Source organism: Carassius carassius, chromosome 19 (assembly GCF_963082965.1).
Source record: "Carassius carassius chromosome 19, fCarCar2.1, whole genome shotgun sequence".
Taxonomy (NCBI): domain Eukaryota; kingdom Metazoa; phylum Chordata; class Actinopteri; order Cypriniformes; family Cyprinidae; genus Carassius; species Carassius carassius.
In genome coordinates this window covers 29844694-29872340 of record NC_081773.1, presented here as the reverse complement: position 1 = coordinate 29872340, position 27647 = coordinate 29844694, and the positions used below count along the sequence as shown (strand labels likewise).

Genomic DNA, 27647 nt, shown 5'->3' with positions numbered 1-27647 from the left:
ATTGATTTTTTTTCAGTTGGAGTATTAATCTCACATCAATTAATTAACATTAGCTCCACAGCAAACACTCAAATAACACTCAGCATCTAACCACTCACAAATTGTCGTAAGATACTGTGCAGATCTTAAACAATGTCAGGATATGATACAGTCCATTATACTGTAAATGAAGTAGATTTAATATGGTGTTCATTGTGTGTTATTAATAATCATACTCTTAAACTTATAACCACATATACGTAAGTATCATGATTATAATTGTTGTTATGATGTCATGCTAGGATGTCAGTGTGTCTTAATGTTTTGCTTACATGTTTCTAATATAATGTGTTAACATATTAGCATGGTTCAGCACATTGCGGACATGTTACTTAAATGATTTAGAATTTTGCTAACATGTTTTAATATGTTGTTAGCATGTTTATATCAAGATTTAACATATTGTAGCATGTTTCTAACAAGTGATATTTTGGTTGCACTTTATTTTACAGTACGTTTACTAACATGTAGCCTACTTATAGTGTACTTACAGTGTATTTATCTAAGAAAGTTCTGGTAACACAAGGTAACTACATGGGGTAGGGTTAGGTTTAGGGGTAGGTTCAGGGTTAGTACCTAGTTATTACATTGTTATTGTAATTACTATAATAAGTACATAATATGTACATGAGGAACAGCACTGTAAAATAAAGTGCTACGATATTTTGCTAACAAAATTTTCCACATTGGTACCATGTTTCTATCACAATATAGTACATTGCTAGCAAGTTTCTATTATCTTGTTACTAAGCTGTTTTAATGTGACGTTAACATGATTTAGCATGTTTCTATCATGTATTATGTTGCTAACAAAATTAAGCACATTGCTAGCATGTTGCTAGAATGTTAAGTATGTTGCTACCAAGTTTTATCATGATTTATCACATTGTTAGCATGTATTAAGTTGTTATCATGTTTTAAAGTAAATTGAAAGCATGTTTATTCACATCACATATTTCTAACATGTTTAAATGTTTTGCTAACATAAAATATTAACATTGTTTACATGATACAGCACTTTCAGTATGTTACTCAAATGTAGCTAATTTTTGCTAACATGTTTTAATATGATGTGAGCATGTTTCTATCATGATTTAACACATTTAACATGTTTCTAGCATGTATTATCATGTTGCTATCATTTTTAACATTTAGTTGCTAGTTTTAGTTGCTATGTTGCTAGTATTTTTCTAACATTAACATATTGCTAACCTGAGTTAACAAGTTGCTAGCTTGTTTCTATAATGATTTAGAATTTTGGTAGCATGTTGCTAACAGATTGCTAGCATGCATGTTTTTAGCATTTTTAGCATCTTGCCAACATGTGATATCACGCCATCATAATTTTTCATCAAAAACACACTCTGCTGACGGTGTATACTGTCTGACAGTAAAAGTGTGAGGCTATATAAGTGATGATTATTACAGATGTCATAAAAGCCTGTCGAATATGATTTAAGTGCTTGATTCAAGCTGTGGTCATCGCCAGTGTGGTCAAGCCATTCATCTGAGTGCTGTAAATGCGATGCATCATGTAGCGACCTGCCATCTGTCCAACACACACACACACACATACACACATACACACACACACACACACACACACACACACACACACACACACACACACACACACACATATCACATTCTGACCACTGACCACAGATCAAATCCATCTGTCTGACCACAGAGGCATCAGTTGACCATGAAGCTCCATCAGTGGGCGCAGTCAGGGCTGCATTTGTGTCATGCAGAATGTCAGATTCTTAATAAAGACAAAAGCCTTTTAGTGCTCTCTCTCCCTCTCTCCCTCCCTCCCTCTCTCTCTCTCTCTCTCTCTCTATATATATATTTATATATTTATCTCAGCCTTTTTATTAAACATGATATACAGTATATGCATCATACATAAGTTTGTGGTCAGTAAGATGCTGTTTTTTTAAGATATTATTGCTTTTATGAAGCAAAGATGCATTAAATTTATCAAAAGTGACACTAAAGATATTTATATAACTACAAATGATTTCTATTTCATATAAATGCTGTTCTTTTGCATTTTCTAATCAAAGAATAATGAAAAAATTGTTATCACGGTGTGACGAGTGGGGCGGGACCGAGAGCCGTGGGAACGGAGTGAGGCCGGTGGAGTGATTGGAAATGAGCTACACCTGTTCGACCCACCGGTCTCGAGTCCCACGGAGGAGATGGAAGGATATAAAACAGGAGCGACGACAGTGAAGGACGAGAGAGGACCAGGCCTGGATTTTAGTTTGTGTTTTGGTTTTGTTTGTGCGCGGCTGTCGCGCTGTTTTGTGTTTATTTTGATTATTAAAGTCTTATTTGATTGTCCGCCGGTTCCCACCTCCTTTTCCCCAATGATTATGAAGTTTTAATGCGTTACACACGGTTTCCACATAAATATATCAGCTCAACTGTGTTCAACTTTGATAATAATCAGAAATGTTTGTTGAGCAGCAAATCAGTATATTATAATGATTTCTGAAGATCATGTGACACTGAAGACTGAAGTAAAGTTATTTTAAGGTGTAATAATATATAACAAATGCGGCCCTGGTGAGAATAAGAGACTTCTTTCAAAAAATGAAGATAAAAATCTTGCTGACCCCAAATTTTGTGTCTGAAGTGGACAGGGTAACATCAAATAATTAACAGTATCAGTATTATAATTTCAACCAAACGTTCACTGAAATTCAATTTAATTCAAATTATTGAATGTAAGAAATAAAAGAAGAAGCTGATAAGTTTGATCCAGTTGAGCGATTCATTTGCATCATAAATTTAAAAAGTTAACAGAGACCTTAGAGTGGAATTGATTTATTACAACATTTCAGGAAAAACAAATAAGTAAATATCGATGTTTATGAATGTGTTTTGTTATTCTAGTAAATATATTAAGATTGATACAGGTAAAAAAATAAAAATAATTTGGAATAGGCAGCATATACAGTACAGACCAAAAGTTTGGACTCACCTTCTCATTCAAAGAGTTTTCTTTATTTTCATGACTATGAAAATTGTAGATTCACACTGAAGGCATCAAAACTATGAATTAACACATGTGGAATTATATACATAACAAAAAAGTGTGAAACAACTGGAAATATGTCATATTGTAGGTTCTTCAAAGTAGCCACCTTTTGCTTTGATTACTGCTTTGCACACTCTTGGCATTCTCTTGATGAGCTTCAAGAGGTAGTCACCTGAAATGGTCTTCCAACAGTCTTGAAGGAGTTCCCCGAGAGATGCTTAGCACTTGTTGGCCCTTTTGCCTTCTGTCTGCGGTCCAGCTCACCCCTAAACCATCTGGATTGGGTTCAGGTCCGGTGACTGTGGAGGCCAGGTCATCTGGCGCAGCACCCCATCACTCTCCTTCTTGGTCAAATAGCCCTTGATGCCTTCAGTGTGACTTTACAATTGTCATAGTCATGAAAATAAAGAAAACTCTTTGAATGAGAAGGTGTGTCCAAACTTTTGGTCTGTACTGTATATATATATATATTATTATTATCTTATCTTTGTTAAACATTTTGAGTCTTGACCACACTGAATGTTTGGTTGTAAAAAATTTGAATTAAAATTATGATTCCTCCGATTGCGAAGAAATCACACTTTTCAGACATGTCAGAGCACACATAAATATCAAGATTTTTTTAGCTGTATCTCACAGCTCTAGTTGCGACCAGAGACAGATGTGCGAACGCCTGCAGTAAAACTGAGCGCAGATGCAGAGAGCTTGAGGTTTGTTAACTGGGTGAAGGCTGGAGCTCCACAGACCTTTTCAGACAAGTGTGTGAATGTGAAACCTCTGGGAAAATATTTAATCTGAACAAAAGCAATATACTTAGCAAAACCAAGCAGCAAAACCCTTCTATAGTCTAAAAATATACACTGCATGCCATCAAATAATGACCTGCTGACATTTCCAGTAGGTCTTAATCTATAATGCCATTCTTTAATATTTTAAAAGCCACTGTGTGTGTTTCTTGTCCTTAGGTTGTAAATGGCTCAGATGGAGTAGCTGTCACTGGAGCGGACCACAGAGCGGGGAAACCATATGCTCCAATGTGCCAAGAGCTCATGATAGGCCATTGACGGACGTGCCCACATAAACAAGCGAGGAATAGAGCCAACCGGCGTGCCAGCGATTCAGCCTGTAAGCTGTTCAAACATCAGTTTTCTCTTTCCTCTCTCTCTCATCATAATCATTGACTCCCATTTGCTTAGCCACTAATCCAAATAAATGGATTCAGAAATGAAGGCCATTCAAAAAAAAGAGGGAAAACAGCATACAGTGTATTCTGATACTCTAATCCCTGATTCACTGAAACAGTTGTGCTTTCTGACCTCTGGAAACGCTAGGTCTGATCTGATCTGTATAACGGTAAATGTACAGTACAAACAATAAATGAATAAACAGATAGTCTAAAAGGTCCTGTGAGATTGTTTTATGCAGGCCCCTGTGTGTTAAAGGAATAGTTTACGCAAAAATTAAAAATTGCTTAGAATGTTTGCACCCCCGGGTCATAAGATGTAGATGAGTTTGTTTCTTAATCAGATTAGATTTGGAGAAATGTAGCATTCCATCAGTGTCTCATCAATGGATGCTCAATGGATGCTCTTTTATCCAAAGCGACTTAACATCTTAATATTTATTATTTATTTATTATTTAACATCTTTAATTTTTTTTTTTTTTTACAAACACGCAGCTTTTGGCTTCTCAAGATGTTAACTGATGGACTGGAGTGGTGTGGATTACTTGTGGATTATTGTGATGTTTTTATCAGCTTTTTGGACTCTCATTCTGATGGCACCCATTCACTGCAGAGCATCCATTGGTCCATTGGTCCAAACTCATCTATAACTTGTATGGCCAGAGGCTGAGAAGATATTCAGCAAATTTTGATTTCACGTGAACTGTTGTTTTACCCGTTTAACCCTAAATCTGGCACACAAATATTTTTTCTTTCTTCTTTTTTTTTATGTTTTTTGGTTGTTTTCTTAAAGTACGTAGCCTAAAGTATTTTTTTTTGTGCCAAATGTTTTTGTATCTCAACTAATGGTTATTGCGTCCCCAATGTCGTGGATTTGATTTCTAATGAACATGCATAACAACAAAATCCCAGACATATTTAATTAATTGCGAGCTGTTTTGCATAAAAGCATCTGTCAAATGCAAGCACTGCCCTTCCAGAGTTTAGAAAAGAGTTGGAAAGATTCATACTTTTGTTCATCAAGGACAAATTAAATGTATCCAAAGTAATAGTAGACATCCATAAAAGTTTTCTATTTCATATAAATGTTTTTCTTTTGAACTTTCTAAAAATACTGACATGAATGTATCATGGTTTTTACAAAAATATGAAGCAGCACAACTGTTTTCAACATTGATAATAAAAGGAAATATTTTTTGAGCAGCAAATCAGCATATTAGAATGATTTCTAAAGGATCATGTGATAATGAAGACTGGGGTAATGATGCTGAAAATTCAGCTTTGAATCACAGGAATAAATTATATTTTACTATATATTCAAATCGAAAACAGCTATTTTAAAATGCAGTAATATTCCACAATATTACAGTTTTTACTGTATTTTTAATTAAATAAATGCAGCCTTGATGAGCAAAAGAGACCTTTTTCATAACCACTTAAAATTCTTACAAACTCCAAACTTCTGAATATAGGCCTAATGCACCAATGCAAGCATAACTGCAACTTCACTGAGAACAGCATAGAGGCCGGTTTGCTCATATCCACTGCAATCTTGTGCCAACATGAAGGAGAACACCACCTGGTGAGTGGTAATTTGAGTTTGAGCTCTCTAGATTAGACCAGCAGCCAAGTGCAGAAGGAAGCAGATTAAGTTCTGGCGTGACTTACATCATCTGATCCTGATCCAAATATGAGCAGGTCGAAGGGAATGGCTGCCACCATGTCTATAAGGAACCAGCCTTTAAAGTAATGGATGGCGATCTTCCCCGGATGGCTCACCACCTCCTCGTTCAAGTTGACGTAAGTGGTGCGAAAGTTTATGAGGATGTCGATGATGAACATGATGTCCACCATTAAGTCCACGAGGTTGAGAGGGCTGCAGGAATAGCCACATTCCCGTCTTTTATGCTCTTCGCTGTCGTTGAGCAGGAAGGCAGCAGAGTAAGGAGTGAGGATGGCAGTGTAAATCACCAGCAGCAGGATGAGCCAGTCCCACACCGCTTTGAACGGGCTGTAATGCAGGATGGTGAACTTATCCATGCGTGGCGCCTGAAGCATGTATTCTGGAAGCACATCGGCGCCCAGCGACAACACCTGGAACGAGAGAGGAAGGCAAAAATGTGAATATTGCATGGTGCACGATCACAGGTCTGTCCTGATAGAGACTGTCTGGGAAAAAACAGTGGAGAATCACTTCTGCAAATAATTCAGCAACTAATGCAAATGGAATGAACTTTATTTAGAACAATAACTCCTTTTTATTAGTAAAAAATAGCTAAATATTTATTTGTATTATTATGAATGCCATTGTATCTGGATTAGATTCTAAACAGATACATTATGTGCACAAAAATAATTATTATTTGCATAATAATAATAATAATAATAATAATAAAAATAGCAGCAGAAATTGATTGTTTATAAATTTTGCAATTGTTGAGTAGTGTAATAGGTAAACATTGATAGCCTGAATGCACTGTAAGTTGCTTTGGATAAAAGCGTCTGCTAAATGCATAGATTTAATTTAATTTAATTTTAATTTAGTGTATAATTTTCGGTATTCATTCATTCATTCATTCATTCATTCATTCATGCAGTTATAATAATAATAGATAGAAGCACTATTATTTTCTATTATTTAACTTTTATTTTCTTTTAATAAAAATGCTGAGTAGTGTATCATTTCTTTTCAATTTAACAGCTAAATGTTAAATGATACATTATATTTTTAAAATTTTAATAAATCAAGTTGTTGAGAAATGAATAAATTCATTCATTCAAACTTCTCCCATGTAAAAATACGACCATGTCTATAGTACACTTTAAGTTTAATTAAAAAAAATAAAATAAAACAACAAATAAATAAATAAATAATCATAATGCTGATTTTTGCATTTTCAAACTGAGATCCGAACATAGCTGGATTATTAAAAATCTCTCCCAATAATAGTTTACATTGCACTAGTTGACAGCTGTCAGTCACATATCCACATACCCATCTTCATAATGCTGTATTTGTGACAGTTTCACCACACCACACATATTTCCCTGCAGTTGTCATTTATTTCTTTCCGGCTGATGCAATATTTCACAGAAAGCACCGGCACAACTGAGTTCTTCACATTTCATAAGCGCAGCATGTCAGGGAGCCTCAGAGCATGACATAAATATTCATTTATTTCTGTATAGTTGCACAGCACCAGCCGTCTCTGCTGTCACAAAGGCTCACATTACATATAGCGTTTTAGATTATAAAGTCTAGTTGTCATCTTAGGTTGTTTCTGAAGTTATCAGAGAGCTCTGCTCAAGGACAAAACGCTGCACAACACTTCACTAAATCTCCTTTTCACTGAAATATGAAATATGCTATTCATGTCCTTTACCTCAAAGCTATTCATGAAGTGGAGGCTCACAGCAATGGAATCTACTTTTATATTACTATTTTAGAAATAATGAAAGTAAAATTAACATGGGTTAAATTATAGATTTTCAGCAAATTATCAGATATATGACCATTGCTTTTGTTGTTATATATTATTTTATAGCATTTTACACTACCTGCATTCTACTTTTTTATTAAATGTTGTATTGGTGAAAGTGTGTTAAAATTTAAAATATTAAAATACAATATAATCATATTGTATTATGAAATTCGGATTGCATTATTAAATGTGATTTTATTGTGTTGTATATGCTATCTTGTGTAGTTTTGTTCATGCTTTTAAAGATGTTATTATATTGCTAGTTGCAATTGATTACATACTGTAGCCCTGCATCTTGAAAAATAAATCTGCAGATTTTATAACCTTCTGTAGTTTAATGTAGTTTTTTCAAGTTAAAATTTTTTAATGTTTAAATTATAAATATATTTATATAAATTATATGACTATAAATATATAAATGTAAAAATATTTTCAAAATATATACTGTTTGTGTGTGCTTTTATATAAACATAATAAACATGCACAGCACACACTCATATGTAAACTAAAAGTTTTATTATGGATGCGATTAATCGTCAAAAAAACAAAACTAGTGAAATGTCAAAATTTTTGAAAAAATTACAAAAATAAGTTAAATACATAACTTAAAATCTGCGAAGGAGTGGAAAAACATGTTTAAATAGTCCATTTAATGTCAAAGAAACAAAACCAGCCGTTTTCTGTCATGTGGATGCAAGTAAAACACCACAGAAGTAGAAGAAAACATCTGGTTCATGTTTGCCTTTTCTTCTGTCACTTTTGTCAACAATTCTAACCTTGAAATCAAGATTAGGCAAAACATAATGTCTTCAGAATCATTCATACATGTAAAAATCTGAAAAAGAATAGGTGTAACTTGTAACCTGACTCAGATTCAGACAGGAATCATGCTATTGTGTCGGTTTTTCTATTGATTAAGGGACAATACAATGGTTTTCAAAAGTACAAATGCTACGAAATGCATTATATTTTGTGAGAGAATGACTCGAGACACTATTTTTGGAATCAGCGCCTCAAAGTGACAAGTACTGGATTTCATTCAGCAAAATCATGAAAATCTGTGTTATTTGTATTGTGCTTTGTTTTCTGCTGTTTAATAGAATAGTTGAATAGAAAGATCTCCACGATAAGCAATAACACACGGCTTTCCTTTGCACTACAAAGGTCTCAACCAGGGTTTCATTTCACTATTTTGCAAAGCCACTGAACAGCAGAAGTAAAAGCATCAGGATAATAATTCATCTGTAATCCAGCGGCGTGTGTGTGTGTAACTGAGCTCTGAATGAACACATACACACACACCTTACTGCAGGATTAAACCACCTTTGACAGTCAGCAAATGAGGCGTATTTTCCTGATAAATACTTTATTAGAAATTATGACGGGAGCTCTCTTTCTCTTCTAAGAAAGTGATGAATTGTGTATCTTTTTCTCTCGCAGGCTTCTTAATAACGTGAGAATCGCTCAGTGAACGAGTCGATGACTCTGAAGTGAGGACTCGTGTTGTTTTCGATGGGCTGTCATCCACGGCTGGTCAGGAGACGGACATGTTACCACGAGGTTTGACCCAGTACTCTGTGTTACTTTGACTTTCACTGAAGGATATTTACAAAAGTCACTAACCTTGAAGCACTGTCCTAACTGAATTGGCACCTGATAAGTGACTTATTTAGAAGGTGGCTGCATATTTATCATTTGACATTAACATATTATTAAGCTATAAGCCTAAAATGCACATACAAATAAAAAGATTATTTTATTTATTATTATTATTTTTTAAGAAGTCTCTTTTGCTTATCAAGACCAAAGAAAAAAATACAGAGAAAAACTGTGATATTGTGAAATATTATTACCATTTAAAATACCCATTCTCCATTTGAATATATGTTAAAATATAATTTATTCCAATGATGAAAAGCCTTAATTTTTTAGCATCATTACTCATCACATTATCCGTTCTAATATGCTGATTGGCTGCTCAGAAAATATAGAAATAGCAAGATCAAAAGAACAGCGTCGATTCGAAATAGAAATCTTTTGACACATTATAAATGTATTTACTGTCACTTTTCATCAGTATTAACCTTCCTTGCTTAATAAAACTATTAATTTCTTACAAATAATAATAAGAAATCTCACTGACCCCAAAATGTTTTAATGGAAGTGTGTTTATTATTAACATTTCTATTGCTTTGTCCACCATGTGCCATGCATATTTGAGATTTCCGTGAAAAACACATGCAATGCTGCCTGGAAGTAGTCATATGTTTAGAAACATGCATATAAATGCTGTGTAGTTAGGCAGCTGGAACAGATCTAATGTGCAAACACACATCCAGCTTCATGGATTAAAGGAGAAGTTCAGTTTACACTCGAGGCTCTCACATAGAGACTGTTGCAGTGCTACTGAATTGTGTTTTGCCAATATTTGGAGATCTATTTCCCAGAGGTGGTAGAAAATCCATCTTCATGCTCGGATGCTCTTTTGATGCATTTCGGTGTCTCAAAAAGGTGCTAAATATGGTTGAAGTACGTTGCGGACTCTGAATAATTACTGCTGGTTGCCCTGTTTTCTTGCTCTCGTCTTAATATCCCTGAGGTTAAGTGGTCTCCTCATTAGCATTTATTTGCATACACATGACTGTTAGCATCATTTAATGTTGTGCGGGAGAATTTGTTACAGCTTGTTTGTGCTTGTTCACAAGATTATTGGATTTCCAATTGAATCATGAAGCACTAGACACATGCAATATCTCAAACGGATTACGCTCGTGACACATCGATTAACTCAGACTCCATGGAGGAGAAATAGAGCAAAAGCACATCCTCACCTGAGGGTCTTATTGAGAAACTTGAAGGAAAAACAACCGGTTTTACTTTGCTAAATCAACGTGAAGCATTCATAATCGAGGGAGTCTTTAATATCCATCTGTTAGCATTCACATTCATTTATTTCATGCTTTTAAAAGCCCTTTGTAAATATTGGGGACTAGTACATATACTATATTATAAAAACTGCTACTCAAAAGTCACTGTTTCTTTTAATAATTTTATTCAGCAAGAGCACATTAAATTGATCAAAAGTGACAGTAAAGATATGTATAATGATACAAAAGAGTTTATTGTTATCAAAGAATGTATAAAAATGTATAAGCATAATATATTATTTTATATTATTTTCTATTTGTATATTTTATTTTTTATTTTATTTTAGTTAAAGCATTAGTATTTATTTTTAAATATGTCTATTATTTTTATTTTATTAGCTTATAAAATAAATTATATATATATATATATTACTCTTCTTGGCAATTAGCTGAATTAAGTTTAAATTTGTTAAATGTTAATGTTAATTTTATTCAAGTAACAAAATATTTCTTATGGTTTTAGTTTTAGTTAATTATTTCTATACACACAGAGAGAGAGAGAGACAGAAATTTTTATTTTTATTAAGCAAGGATGCATTAAATTGTTCAAAAATGACTTTAAAAGAAACTTTGAACTTTAGATTCTTTAAAGAATCCAAAAAAATGTACCAGTTTCCACAAAAATATGAAACAACAAAACTGTTTTCAACATTGATAATAGTAATGTTTCCTGGTCATCAAATCAGCATATTAGAATGATTTCTGAAGTTCATGTGACACTGAAGAATGAAAATTCAGCTTTGAATCACAGGAATAGATTACTTTTTACAGTACATAAATCATATTCAAATCGAAAACCGCTATTTTAAATTGCAATTATAAATTGCAATTATAAATTGCAATGTATTATTCAAATAGAAAACAGTAATATACATTTCAAAATCACTTTACTGTTTTTATTTTATAAAAAAAAAATGTTCAAACTTGCTGAACATTTTTGTCTTAATTGTTCACAATAAGGCCAGTAACATGCATAAATTAAGTAAATAGGGTCAGTTTTGCGTTGATGTCGACACATTCACACCATCACACTTCAGTCTTACCTGTGTGACCTTCTCTGTGACGTTGTGTGTTCTGTCCTTGACCTTCGGTGCGATGATGGTTTTCTCGGAGGACGGAGGGGAAGGCGCTTTCTTATCATTGGATTCGGAGAAGTTGAGTGTGATGAGCGGGATCTTGTTGATGGTGCTGTATTTGTTCAGATTAGAGTCTGAGGTGGATCCCAGCAGACTGGACTTCAGATGGTTGAACGGACCTGAAGGTACAGAGTAAAGAAGAGAGTGAATATCAGAGATTATCTCGCATAAGGCTGAGTGATATAGCTAACAGATCATTTCTGGAGATATAAATCTGGTGATATGCAGCATTTTGGATATTAAACCCTCAGTCCACTTATTTATTCACAATGTCATTCCAAACCTGTGTGAACTTAAGTAAAGACTGACAAAACTTTCACTTTTGAATAAAAAAACACGTCATTAGAATAGTTTCACAGTCCACAGAGTGTGTATGTGAATATTAAGACGGAGGCGTTAAATTGTTAAAAAAAATAAAAATAAAATGAAAAATATATATATATATGTTTTTTTAATCACTGTCCATTTATTAATCAGTTAGTCATAAATTTCTTAATATTAATATTTGAAAAAATATTCACAATGTGCATACATTTCTCTACACAATATTATATATTCAAATGTTTTAAGAAAAATTATATGCAGGTAAATAATGCTTTTAATCTCAATATTTTAAAAAAATTATTAATCATATTTTAATGTTAATTATTATTATTATTCAAGAATATATTTAAAAATGTAATATTAAATACAAAATTTACATTAAAATACAATGCGTAAAAAAGGCCATCTACAATTAAAAAAAATATATAATAATAACGATTTAAGGCATTTCAGAGCAAATACTTTAATAAAATGTGCAATATATTAGTTAGATCACACAGGCTTGATCTTGCCTTTAATAGTTGAACACATATCGTTTGATTTATTTATAAATCGTAATATTAAATAAAAATATTTTAAATGTATTTTAAAACAAATTAAGGCATTCCAGGGGAAAAAAACTTACATATAAGAAAAATATAGTGGATATATAATATTCGTACTTGCATATTTGAAAACAGTACATATTGTTTGCTCAGTTTAATGAACCATTTAAGTGAAAACTCATCAGTGTTGAATTAAAATACCATCATCTAAACTGTAGATGTGAGATTTTACTGAAACAATCAGGATTTTTAGTGCATTTCAAGCTTGCCATAAACATCATCATCCATGCCTGAAGCAAACATATGCAGTTCTGCGAGCATCCATTAGCAATCCATTAAAATCATGTGCAGTGTAAAAGAAAAGAGATAAATGGCAGGCATACAGCGTTTATTCAAACTCTGATTAGAGAAATGTCCTCCAGAACTGAAAGAGTCTGTGCTGGTTAACAGCTGATGCAAGTCCCTCAGCATGCAGCATTGATCTGCTGTCCCGATGCATCAGTCCCAGTCAATGGGACGTGAAGAGGAACGGCCAGAACTAGGGACTAGAGCTTTATTGAAATAGCAGCAAATGCTCTGTATGATCTAATCAAGACATCAATAACAGCTGAGAGGAGAAATCAGACTGAAAATGGATAATCACGAATCCCGGACACTCTGATGATGCTCTGATCGAATGCACTTTTGAGCAAAGATAACAGGATTGATCTAGATTCTTTAGATTCTGTCAAACTTTATTTAATGCTGAAAACTGGACCTAAAGCTTGTGGTATTCATAGAAAATGAATGCAAAAAACATAATCTGCTAATGAGCTTATAGAGGCTCCTTCTATTTAAAGACAAGTTCGGCACAAAAAAATGTTTTCATTTACAGACTGGCTTTTCTCTCAATTTCAGAAAGCAAAGACTTATTTTATGATTATGATGAAATAAATGTCAAAGTTATTATAATAACCAGAGCTAAAAACTTAAAACTAAGTAATAAAATAAATATGACCTGAAAAGATTTTTCTCATTTTTGTTTAGCTTAAGACAGTTCTAAAAGTTCTAAAATAACTAAAACTAAAATGGTCATAAATTAATAAAAAACAATATAATATATAATAACTATAAAAAAATGTATACAAAAAATTAAACTAAAATCAAAATGAAATGGAATGACAACTGGAAAATTTAAATAAATTAAATAAATATTAAATAAAAATCTAATTAAATTAAATAAATATATATATATATATTTATTTTTTTTATTTTTATTTTTTAAAAGAAAATTTTTTATTGAATTCTTGTATAAAATGAAACCACACATGCTTCTTTTAAAGCTGAAGAGTGCCAGCAGTGGATCATTTCATGTTTTGGTCCTTTATAATGACTCTAATTGAACATATCAACAAAACGGGGCAAGCAGAAGGTCATTAATTATGATGCCATTATAATTGCCCTTTCTTGCTGTTAGATGTGATTATCATTCATCAATAAAAGCAATGAAATCACTACACTGGAAAATTATAGATTCCTGTCTACATTAATTGTGCATTTAATGCAGAAACTAATGTGCATTATGACGGTCGAGTTAATCAGTTGCACAGCTTAAATGCACTTTGTAATTCAAACAAGGTTTATATCAGGGTAAAGAAAATGACTTAAGAGATCAAATTAATCTCAAATTACAGAACTATTTCATATTCATTCAATTTATAATTTACATAATAACCAGATATGACTTAGGAAAACCTCATATTGTATCATATCTTTTCATATCTTTCAATCAATCTTTTGATCTGTAAAAGTACTGTATTTAAATTATATTACAAATAAAGCCTTTCAAAAAGCCTTAAAGTATTTTCAAGTAAAAAGTTAAGTAAAATTAAATTAAATTAAATTAAATTAAATTAAATTAAATTAAATTAAATTAAATTAAATTAAATTAAATTAAATTTAATTTAATTTAATTTAATTTAATTTAATTTAATTTAATTTAATTTAATTTAATTTAATTTAATTTAATTTAATTTAATTTAATTTAATAATTGAGAAATACTTTGAAGGATGTTTTACATTTATTAGATTTTATGTTACTTATTAGGATTGTTATTATGACTAATATGATGTTAAACATAATGCTTTTATTTTAAACAACAACATTATACATTATATTACAAATAATATTTTTTCTATATTTCTGTATTTCTATTTTTTTATATATTTTTTTTATAATATTTAACATAAATATTTAACATAAAAAACTTATCATATTTAATATTTTATAATATGTAACATTTTAAAACTATATAACCAAAAATTACATTATTATTATTTGTATTTTTATTTTTAAAGGAATAACTTGTATTTTAATATATATTAAAGTATTGTAATATAGTTTAATGTAAGTTTTAGTCCTCACCGTCATTTGTGTGTCTGTCTGTAAACCGGTGTTTGGAGTTGGTGCTCAGTCCTTCGATGTCGTGAACGGAGGAGGCTCGTCTCCTGCTCCACACACTGTCTCTGGAGATGGACTGGGCCAGGCAGGTGCTGGACTGAGCTTGAGACGGACTGGGCCGGTCCCAGAGCTGCTTGGGTGATGAGTGGTCGAGGGGTACAGACGCGCTGACCGGGGACGAGTGAGGGCTGGAGCTGATGAGCGCCCGCGTGTCGTTAGCATCCGCTGGACTCAAACCGTCCTTGATGGGCGATTGGATGTCCATCACGGCCACAGAGTCGTCACTGGCCCTGGGTGAGTCCACCATCACTGAGTCTGGGTCATCCTGAGGGAGAGACTGCTTGGTGCTGCCCAACAGAGTCAAGGCTGGCAGACGGAAGCAGAAGAATCGTCCTTTTCCTGGAGGTATTTAAAAAAAAAGGGTAACACTTTAGAATAGGTAACACCTATTAGTTGCTTACTTGCATGCATATTACTAGATTATTAGCCATGTATTAGTGCTAATTAAGAACATATTAATGCCTTATTCTACTTGACCTTATTCTACATGCCTAATCTTATGCAATACCTAAACCTAACAACTACCTTATTAACTATTAATATTAACTAACTATTATTATTATTTATTTCTATTATAGAAATAGAAACTATATATTATGTTTTATTTAATTTCACTTCATTTTATTTATTATTTCATTAGGGCTGTTATTGTAACTAATGTGCAGTTATAAACAAATTAAATAAAACATTTCAAGCCTTCAAGCATTTCTCAGTTTCCACGTTTTTTTTTTTTACTTTTATTTAATATTTTTAATTTTATTTATAAGAAATTGACAAATACTTGAAGGCTGTTTTTATTAACATCACACTAAATTAAAACAGCCTTCAAGTATTTCTCAAAATTTCCCAATTTTATCAAATTTGATATATATATATATATATATATATATATATATATATATATATATATATATATATATATATATACATACCATTTTTATGAGAAATTGAGAAATACTTAAAAGCTGTGTCAATAATTTTTTTTCGTTTTATTTTATTTTAATTTATTTTATTTTATATTACATTTAGAAATGCTTGAAGGCTGTTTTGATTTATTAAGGCTATTATTATTACAGCTGTTATTATTATTATTATTATTATTATTATTTTGCCGTTAAACACGCTCATTTTATTTAAAGATCAATATTCATAAAAATATTATAAACAAATTACATTACAACAGCCTTCAAATATTTCTAAATTTCTCTATTATTTTATTTTATTTTATTTTACAATATATCGTCATTAATATAATTTGTTTTATATATATACTTTGACATTGGGGAGAGTCAAAATATACAGAAAATTATTTAATAATTTATTCTTCTTATAATTTTATTTTATTTTCCTTCAGTGAGATTATCAAGGTTGACTCTCCCCGGATGAAGAATGACTGTTTTATCATATTTCAGAAGTGGCTATACTGAATACACTGAAACGAGTCGGCAGCACCGCTGGCAGGGTTATTATAAGAACAGGCATATTCAGCAGACGTGCAACTTGAGCGGTCAACATTCATTCCCATAATGCATCTCCCCCAGGAGAACAACAGTCTGACATATGGCTCATTTGTTCAGCCGTGCCTTTAATTATCCCACCGGCCTTTGGTCTGAATTCATCCCTCCGTACGGACTCAGATCACCACTGCTTTAATTAGCAGCTCCTCAATGTGTTTTTTTTTTAAAAAACAGGATGTGATCAAACAAATCCAGCGTTTCCCCGTGGAATTCAGTGTTCCCTCTCTAGTGCATCAGCGCTTTGAAGACTAAATTGGAGTACACGTTTTCTAATAAATAAGGTCTACTTCAAGAGAAAGCTTGCAGAGTAATTTTGCTGAAATCTCATGAATGACACTGGACTTCACTTTCATTCATGCACACACCAGAGAACGAGAACACAAGCACATGTGAAGAACATTAGCTTTTATCTGCAACACAAAGCTCAACTTTGACCTGAAATTTTGTGCAGATTCAATCTGTATGTTTTAAAGGTGTCATATGATGCGATTTCAATTTTTCCTTTCTCTTTGGAGTGTTACAAGCTCTTGGTGAATAAAGAAGATCTGTAAAGCTGCAAAGACTAAAGTCTCAAATCCAAAGAGATATTCTTTATCAAAGTTAAAAGGTTATTTCACCCCATAATGAAAATTTTGTCATTAATCACTTACCCCCATGTCGTTCCAAACCCGTAAAAGCTCCGTTTGTCTTTGGAACATAATTTACGATATTTTGGATGAAAACATGGAGGTTTGAGACTGTCCCATAGACTGCCAAGTAAATAACAGTGTCAAGGTCCAGAAAAGGTATGAAAGTCATCATAAGAATACTCCATCTGCCATCAGACGTGCAATCTGGGTTATATGAAGCAACGGGAACACAGTGAATACTCAGCGAAGAGACATGAGAGAGATATCTGTACGTGTTTTATTGCCTTATTCAAGTGTTTTAACAATTTTAGTTTTTCACTAACCACGCATAACATTTTTTTTTCTCAAAAGCACAATCATGTACATACATGCTGCTCACATATTATTATTATTATAGCCCAGTTTGTGCTGATTACAGTGAGATTAGACTTTAGCCATTTAGATATGTATAAGAAACTGAAAAAAATCACAAATGTCAGGCCATGACAAAACTTCTCCAGGCCCCAAAATTACCCTTAGACTCCAGAGGGTTAATGACAAAATGTTAATTTTAGGGTGGAGTAACCCTTTAAGACTCGTCCACCCCCTCTAAAACGGCTCATTCTAACACGCCCCCACATATCTACATCACTATGTGGGAAGATTTGCATAATGCCGCCCAGATGTTCACGCAAAGAAAGTTGGTGTACCATTTAATCTCGTTGTAGTATTGTTGTTGCTGCCACCACCATGTCGTATAGCCTTTCAAAAGAGGACATGACTAGAAATCATGTTCATATCACTTTTATAATGGGTTTTAATGTTTATGTCTTGTCGCTCCGGCCGGACAGGGCATCACAATATTTTAAGGGGCGTCACATGCTTGAGGTCCTTGGCCAATCACAACGCACTGGATAGCTTGCCAATCACAGCACTCCTTGCTGTTGCCTCGTAAAATCAATGCGTTTCAGAAGGCGGGGCATAGAGGAGAAACAATAATGTACATTATGTGGAAAATAATGTTTTTTTTTAACCTAAAACTGCATAAACACATTTCATTACACCAAATAATGTTCTTCTTAGCAGCATCATATGACCCCTTTAATACAAACAAGCAGGAATGTGTTGTAGATGGCATATTTGAATATTATACACAGGTGTGCAGAGAAGAGTGCAGCAGAATGACCTGAACAACTCGTGTGTTTAAAGAGGAGCAGGTGTTTAACCCGCTGGTCTCAGTGTTGTGTGCAGGACTGTAAACACTCCTCAGGAGGACTGCTGGATGCTCGGTCACAATGGAGCCAGTGTTTGGGAATATGAGGATTCCTCAGTCAACGGCTATTCAGGTTCTGTCACTGCTGCCCCAAACACACACGATGCCCCCTGCAGCGCTGCCGCATCACACAGGTGTGTGTGGGCATGTTTTTGTGACATATCAGGACACAACTCTGTATAATGACATGGGTATGACACAGGTAGTACAAGGAGAGGGTGACTCATGAGGACATAACCCATGTCCCCATTTTTCAAAACGCTTCAATAAATAAATTATACAGAATGAGTTTTTTTGAGAAAGTAAAAATGCACAAAGTTTCCTGTGAGGGTTAAGGTTAGGGGTAGGGTTGGTGTAGGGCCATAGAATATACAGTTTGTACAGTATAAAAACCATTACGCCTATGGGATGAACCCACTTTTCACAAAAACAAACAGGTGTGTGTGTGTGTGTGTGTTTCACAGTTATACAACAGCTGTTTAGAGGTTACAATGGAAGAAGTAACAGAATATAATCCTTAATTATATTTACTGTATCTGTCATTAGTATCTGAATTATAAGGCAAACACTGATATTTCACACTTTTCTTCATGTTTTTTTAATCATTTTAGTACTTCAGTTTGTTTCAGTTAGTTATCAGTGCAACATTTTCATTTTATTCCAGTAACTAAATACAATACAATTCAGTAACACTGTAACCTATAGTTCCCTTTCAGTCAGTCACTCTCGACGGCACGTCGGTGACCGACGAATATGGGATATCGTTTCGATAGACCAATCTACTTCGAGTGTAAACTAAATGAGCCAATGCACATTGGCATGCAATTATTGCATCCAGCTGCCGCTGATCACTGCGTGAGTATAAGAAGGCAGTAGGTTTAATGCATACCAGCTTTTCGCTTCGAAGCCGAGCGTTAGTATCGCTCTGCTCAACTGTGTCTGCTGTGAACTATGAGTTCAGCACACTCTCGGAAATTTCGTGTGTTGGTGAGACGGTGCTTCAGCGGCGGTCGTTCCTGTGTCGAGTGGATTGCACACTTCAGGCTGCGCTACCTCTGTCGTGTTGCAAGCGGCCAATTCCCCTGTGCGCCTCAGCACTAAAAGAGCATTTCCTAAAGAGAAAATTTCTCTAAAAGAGCTTCATGGGTGCGTCTTTGTAAAGACGACGCATCGTCCTTATAAGGATGCCATTTCACCCGTGCGTTTCTGGGTGCGGTCGCTACCTGGCAACGGGTGATGGTCACGATCGCTGCCTCACGTGTCTGGGCGTCGAGCACGCTGAGGTGGCTTTCGTGGATGAGTCATGTTCTCACTGCGGGAATATGACCATCTCGGAGCTGCGAACCAGGCTCCGCTACCTTCAGGGTAGATGCTGCGATCTGGGGCTAGTTCTGACGGCCGACAGACGAGAACCACTTCTGGCAGTAGCGCGGGTGGTTTGAGGGTCACAGTGGTGGCAAACCCCGCAGGGAACCAACCCTCTGGGGACCACCACTCCTTTTGCACCTCCGATCCAGTGGAGCAACCCACAGAACGCGCTGGGCCCTCGTCAAGGAGCGTACCAGCGGTATCCAGTGGGACTCCCCCCGACCGGATGTCGATCTCAGCATCGGAGGGAGAGCTGTCGGATGACGACTCGGCTGCGCTGCCGCCCTCTGGGACAGTGGCAAAGCCTGAGTCGGATCCCGAAGTGGCAGCTATGCTTTCCCGGGCCGCCGAGAGGGTAGGGCTCGAGTGGAATCCCCCACCGCGTCCCGAACCCTCGCGGCTGGATGAACGGTTTCTCGGGGTGGCGCGCGCTGGTTCTCAGCGCCCCACCCCAGTGCCTTTCTTTCCGGAAGTGCATGACGAGCTCACCACCCTCGATGGATCTCTTTTCTCGGTATGGAGTTGGATTCGGTTGAATAGACAGCACACCTCACAGAGGAACGTGCACGGTCAGTGCTAGCCTGCTTGAATATGTTCAAGAGCAGGACAGCGGTCCCACTGAAACTCTTTCAGAGGCTCCTGGGGCATATGGCAGCTGTGGCGGCACTTACACCGCTCGGCCTATTACATATGAGACCGCTCCAGCACTGGCTTTATGGCCGAGTCCCGAGGTGGGCGTGGAAGCGCGGCACTCACCTGGTCCAAGTTACACCGGCCTGTCGCCAAACCCTCACTCCGTGGTCAGATCTTGCATTTCTCCGGGCAGGGGTGCCCCTAGAGCAGATCTCCAGGCATGCTGTGGTTTACACGGATGCCTCCACCACCGGCTGGGGGGCCACGTACAATGGGCATGCAGTCTCAGGGGTTTGGACGGGTCCGCAGCTGCAGTGGCACATCAATTGCCTAGAGTTGTTAGCAGCGCACTTTGCCTTGAACCGTCTCAAAGGTCTCTTACGAGGCAAGCATGTGCTGGTCCGAATGGACAACACTGCGACCGTTGCGTACATCAACCGATAAGGTGGTCTGCGCTCTCATCGCATGTCGCAACTCGCCTGCCACCTCCTCCTTTGGAGTCAGAAGGTTCTAAGGTCACTTCGTGCCGTTCACATTCCAGGCCTGCTCAATCGTACAGCCGACGAGCTGTCTCGAGCAATGCTCCCGGGAGAATGGCGACTCCATCCCCTTATGGTCCAGCTGATTTGGAGACGGTTCAGAGCCGCTCAGGTAGTCCTGTTTGCTTTTCCAGAGACCTCTCACTGTCAGTTGTTCTACTCTTGGCACGGACGCACTGGCACACAGCTGGCCGCGGGACCTACGCAAGTATGCGTTTCCCCCAGTGAGACTTCTCGCACAGACACTGTGCAAAGGGAGGACGAGGAGCAAGTCTTGCTAGTAGCGCCATATTGGCCTACTCGGACCTGGTTCGCCGAACTAGTGCTCTTCTCCACAGCCCCTCCTTGGCGGGTTCCACTGAGGAGGGATTTACTGACTCAGAGACGATGCACCATTTGGCACCCGCGTCCAGACCTTTGGAAACTCCATGTCTGGTCCCTGGATGGGACGCAGAGGTTCTAGGTGACCTACCCCAAGAGGTAGTGAACACCATAACTTCGGCAAGAGCACCATCTACAAGACACGCTTATGCCTTGAAGTGGAACCTGTTCGTTGAGTGGTGTTCTTCTCGCCGAGAAGACCCCCGAAGATGCCCGATTGCGGTCGTGCTATCCTTTCTGCAGCAAGGGCTGGAGCGAAGGCTGTCTCCCTCCACCCTCAAAGTCCAGGTTGCCGCTATTGCTGTGTACCATGACCCCGTGAATGGGAAGTCTCTGGGTAAGCATGACCTCATCGTCAGGTTCCTTAGAGGGGCCAGGAGGTTAAATCCTTCCCGGCCCCCCTCTATACCCCCTTGGGACCTGACTCTAGTGCTTAAATCACTACAGCAGGGCCCATTCGAGCCTTTGCATTCAGTTGAGCTAAAGTTTTTGTCATTGAAAACTCTGCTCCTGCTTGCACTGGCCTCCATCAAGAGGGTAGGGAACTGCATGCATTTTCGGTCGACGGTTCGTGCCTAGAGTTTGGGCCGGCTGACTCCCAGGTAATCCTGAGGCCCCGGCCTGGCTACGTACCCAAGGTTCCCACTACATCCTTCAAAGACCAAGTGGTGAACCTGCAAGCGCTGCCCCTGGAGGAGGCAGACCCAGCCCTGGCTGTGCTTTGACCCGTCCAACCATTAAGGTGCTACGTAGACCGGACACAAAGCTTCAGGACCTCAGACCAGCTCTTTGTCTGTTATGGAGGCCGGCAGAAGGGAAGTGCCATCTCTAAGCAGAGGATGGCCCACTGGATTGTGAATGCCATAACCCTGGCTTATCAGGCTCAGGGTGTGCCCTGTCCTTTCAGGTTACGAGCTCACTCAACTAGAAGTGTTGCATCCTCCTGGGCGCTGACTCGTGGCACCTCGCTGACAGATATTTGTAGAGCTGCCGGCTGGGCGACCCCTAACATGTTAGCTGGGTTCTATAGCCTTCGTGTAGAGCTGGTATCCTCCTGTGTTCTCACCTCAAACGGGTAGTGGCACTGAGAGGCCCCGGTTAGTGTCGGCTTGCTTAGACTGCTCCAGAGTGTCCGTACTGTAGACCCTGTTTAGATCCTCCATCACCCTAAGCAGCTGGACGCGGCGTAACGTCCGGCGCCAGACCTTCATGATGAATCCGTGAGAACCATGGAAGGGTGGGTTCCATATTGAGACCTAAGCGGTACTCGTATGTGTAAAGTCCACGGTATAGCCTTAGAGCCCGTGTTTCCCTGGCAGACTTCTGCCTTCCCAAGAGGGTTTTTAATTCCCTCAAATTTCTCTGTATACTCCTAAACGAATTCTATATGTGTATTTGCTTCCGAGACCTCCTTCGGGAAGAATGGGGCTTATTTTTTTTATGGACATTATCTGTTTAGATGTTAAAATGCAAGAATAAGCAGAATCATGCAATATAACATCCATCTTTGATTATTACCTAGATGCTTATTATTGGTTGTGCTTACTTAACATCGTTTCTACTTAGCATATTTTATACCACAGATACAATAATAATAGAATAATAAGACACAATAACATTTTTTTGTCATTTTACTATTGTTTTGTAATATTTCTAAATAGCTTTAATTCATTTTTATTTGTTTTATTTGAGTTAGTTCTCATTTCAACTTCTTTTCATTTAGCATTTTACATTGCATTTTATTTCTGATTTTAATAGTTAACAATATTAACATTAAAAGCTTTTTATATAGTGTTTTTTTGCCTGACTTGATCTGTTTGTATGTAAAAATAGAAGACGTAACAGAATCTAGTGTGGTATAATATATTGGGACATAATATAATATTTAATTTTTATCTGGATTCTTAATACTGTTGGTGCTTAATGAAAACATTGCTATTACTTCTACGTATCATTTTATTGCAAAATCAAGAAATATGTTTCATTACAGAATGCATTTGTGTCATTAAATACGACTCAACATGGATAACGAGGAGATATGAGTTGTTTATTGCTTCAGATGACATGTAGAAGTAGATCAGCGTTGTTTTGGTGTAATTTATCTGCTACTGTAGTTTTCATGATTTTTTTGAACAAGCTTTTATATTTTCAGTTTTTATTTTAATTCGAATTTTATTTTTTATTTTGAATGTTTTTTTTTTTTACTGTTTATTTCAGTTTTAGTTTGTACTTATATTAATTTCAGTGCATGATCATTTCAGTTAGTTTTTAAGGCAAGTGTAGTTTAGTATATGTTTAATTTTTATTACAGCTGTATTGCTATTAAGACATATATTCTAAAAGATTTTCTTTTTAGTTATCAGTAATAATAATAATCCCGTTGACTGCATTACAGTAATTGATTCACAAGAAAAATACCAGCCATCTGAAACACAGCCAGAAATGCTGTCTGGACAATTTTACCCCATTTGGCTGTCAGAAAAATATGAGAATATAAGTTAAATAATTTTTAAGGACTTGTGACAACAGTAATCATTGACTCACCCTAAGGCTTCGCGAGGCCCTAAGATCTTAAAAATCAAGTCCACTGTTTTTATGAACATTTGTGATTTGTTTATTAAATGGAAAACTTAAAAATAAGCATAATGTACATATTTGTTTGACAAATAGAATTATTGATTAAAAATGTATAAAATTAAATATTTGTTATAATAAAATTTTTACTTGTATTTTTTAATATTAATTGTATTGAGTTTTTTATATTTAGTGGATGTATTACATACTTTACAAATAAAAATATTGCCCTAAACTCTCATTTGACTATTTTCTCATTTTATTAGGATCTTAGGATCTTGAAGTCACACAAACTTATTTTTATGTCTTATTTTGTGTGTGTGTACTGTGTACATAATTATTTATTATTATTATTATTCAATGATGATTCAATATCTTTTATATTGTACATAACTGATATTATTATACCATAACTGGTTTAGGCTGATGCATATTTCATATCTAGTTTTCATTTTCTCCTACTAAGACTTAATCCAGAAGCATAAATTGGTTTGAACAGAAAGCGAAATGGCTAATACAGGGGTAAACACTGGCCGCTGATTCCATTATAGTGCAGATATATAACGTTACTGTAGAACATCACAAAATGTTCCTATCATAACAAATTATTCATGACAGCAAGTTTGTATGTGTGTGTGTGTGTGTGTGTGTGTGCACTCACAGGTCATATGCTGTTTGGTTAGCATGATTCTAACCATCAGAGGAATGATAGCAGAGGAATGATAGCGCTCTGCAGCAGTCTAAGCATGTGACATTCATATTCAGACTGACAGAGCTTCTATTTCAGAATGCACTAGAACCTGGGGATTCCATCCCATGATTCCAGCACTTCCATTTGTTGCTATGATACTGGCAAGTTTATGCATAATTAGTTTCTTGTTTTGCCCCAAAAGTCAATTCGTTCTAAATTTGAATGTGTCAAAGGGATTCTGCACATACTGTACTTGTGGTAGATAATTTTAAATATTTGTTTGCATATGGTTTAATGGTATATTGCATGTTAAAATCTACAAATAAAAGAACAGTTCAACCAAAAATAAATATTTTTTTAATATTTACTCACTCTCAGGTCATCCAAGATGTAGATGAGTTTGTTTCTTCATCAGATTTAGAGAAAGGCAGCATTGCATCAGTGTCTCACCAATGGATGCTCTGCTGTGAATGGGTGCCGTCAGACAAGAGTGATAAAAACATCACAATAATCCACAAGTAATCCACTCCTGTCTTTCAGTTAACATCACGCTGTTTAACTTCAATATCTAATGTCTATGGTTATTCATAATATTGCTTTCTCCAGGCAAAATATTGTCTCGTCTGAATCAGGAGAGCGATCTTCATAGATCAAGCAAGGTTTACAAGCCAAAATAGCTTTAAACAAATATGGTTGGAAAAATTGGTGGATTTTGATGTGAGAGGACAACAGTGGATAGATGTTTTCACTGGAGGAAGCATTATTGTGGATTATGGACTCGAAAGTAAGTAACAGTTTACAGTCGAAATGCTTTAATTCAGAAGACATTAACTGATGGACTGGAGTGATGTGGATTACTTGTGGATTATTGCGATGTTTTTATCAGCTGTTTGGACTCTCATTATGACGGCACCCATTCACTGCAGAGGATCTATTGGTGAGCAAGTGATGCAATGCTACATTTCTCCAGATTTGTTCTGAGGAAGAAACAAAATCATCTACACCTTGGATGGTCTGAGGGTGAGTAAATATTCAGAAAAATTTAATTTTGGGTGAACTATTCATTTAATGTTAGTGCTGCCCTATTGATGCTTTTTAAAGTGCTTTTAATCATTTTTAATAATTTATAGTATCAAAGTTGATATGACTAAAAACTATAATAAAAAACTAAACGTTTGCATCAGACCTGACTTAAATTTGTGTTTGTTCTTTATACAAGGCTATTATGCATCACTTGGAATATATTGCACATATAGTAATGATTTTTTTTACTGCTTTTTTTGTATGAAAACCTCCACTTTTCATTGTCTTAGCACCGAGCAGCTTAGTCATTCTGTCTAACATCTCATTTTGCATTTTACAGGAGGAAGAAAACAGAGGGTCAGAACCACATGAAGGTAAATAAATGATGACATGGAAATGATCATTTGTGAGTGAACAGTTCCTTTACAGTAATTTTGTCAGCCACTTAACACGATGTAATGGAGGAACCATCTTCCCTCCGATAATTCATGCCTTTTACTGCACTCAGGTTTCAATGCACGTACTGTAATGTGTCTTGATATGCCACTTTGAGTGGTTTGGGCTGATTTGCAATGCCTTTTGGTTGCATTTGCTTAGTGGATACCAGTTTGATTACTCAAGATGCATCTACTTAGAGCAAACAGATTCAAAGATCAAGGCAGGCAACTCACCATAAAACTAAATGACTGTAGTCTCTATTTTCTCTCTCTCTCTCTCTCTCTCTCTCTCTCTATATATATATAAATATAATCTTTTTTAATACTACTGTACATATGAAGCTTTGATGTCTGGATTCAGTATAAATAAAAAAAAAAACTTTTTTATTTATTTAGGATAGTATTTTATAATAACCTGTAATTTATTTTACTTTCACCTGTTAAAAACAATATATTATTTAATTACTAAAAATGTACAAATTTATTAACATTCTTATAAGTAATATTTATCAAATTTCAAATATGAATATTAATTTTCCATGATACACATCATGCTGAATTGAATTTTCATTTCAATGCCACACCTGTGTTGCAATTTTCTTTAATTATAAAAAAATTACAAATTTAATAATACCTTCAATATTTATTTCTATTTCAGTGCCAATCCCGAGTTAAAAACTACTTATTCTAGAAAAATTAATAATAATAATAATAGCACTGCCATATTGTGTATATTGTATATTGTGTAACACTGTAATATGTAGCAAATCATCAAAAAAAGAAAAAAAAAGAAATTATATTTAGAGAAAATAGTGCCATAGTTCATGATCAGAAACGTTCTATATGAGAAAGTGTATTTAAGTCCTAACTCACTCACAAGCACGCTTTCTAGTTCAGTCAGGTCTGTGGTGCTGTACTAGGTTTGGGTCACATTATAACACTTACAGTCAGGGTTCAGCGTTGAGTCCTTGTTGACACAGACTCTCCATGACACCCAGAGGCAGCAAAACACACACATACACACCCACACTCTCTCCAAACACTCGGCAACATTCTCCACTATAAATAACCTTCACCTAGAGCGGCGGGCGCGTTTGCTAAGTGAGGATGCAGAGACGCTGAGACCCGAGCAGCTGCAGAGCTGTAAACGAGCACACGAGCCTCACGGACATCACAGATGCGTCACCGCTGCCATGATCGTCCAGCCCTGTCAGAGCAAACTGGCCCGCAGATACAGGACGTTATAGAGACGATGAAGATGATAAATGCCTCAATATCATCCGCTTCTGTTCTCATCCTCACGGAGGCTCTTTCTCTTTGTGATCCGCTTAATATCACTTTTCGACCGATGAATGTTACACACAAAAACGCAAAGTTTATTCTTACCACAAAGTTTTAGTTATTGGCCAATATTAAA

The 27647-nt window shown here is 35.9% G+C and overlaps 1 protein-coding gene across 1 annotated transcript in view; it reads right to left on the bottom strand.

Annotated features, from left to right (window-relative positions):
* The window catches only part of LOC132095552 (potassium voltage-gated channel subfamily H member 7-like), a 91591-nt gene that overhangs the window by 33465 nt on the left and 30479 nt on the right, over positions 1–27647 (bottom strand). The window contains exons 4-6 of the mRNA XM_059500662.1: positions 15091–15525; positions 11725–11936; positions 5941–6366 (exon numbers count right to left, since the gene is read on the bottom strand). Of these exons, the coding sequence (XP_059356645.1) occupies positions 5941–6366; positions 11725–11936; positions 15091–15525 (1073 nt within the window). The remainder of the gene's footprint in view (positions 1–5940; positions 6367–11724; positions 11937–15090; positions 15526–27647) is intronic.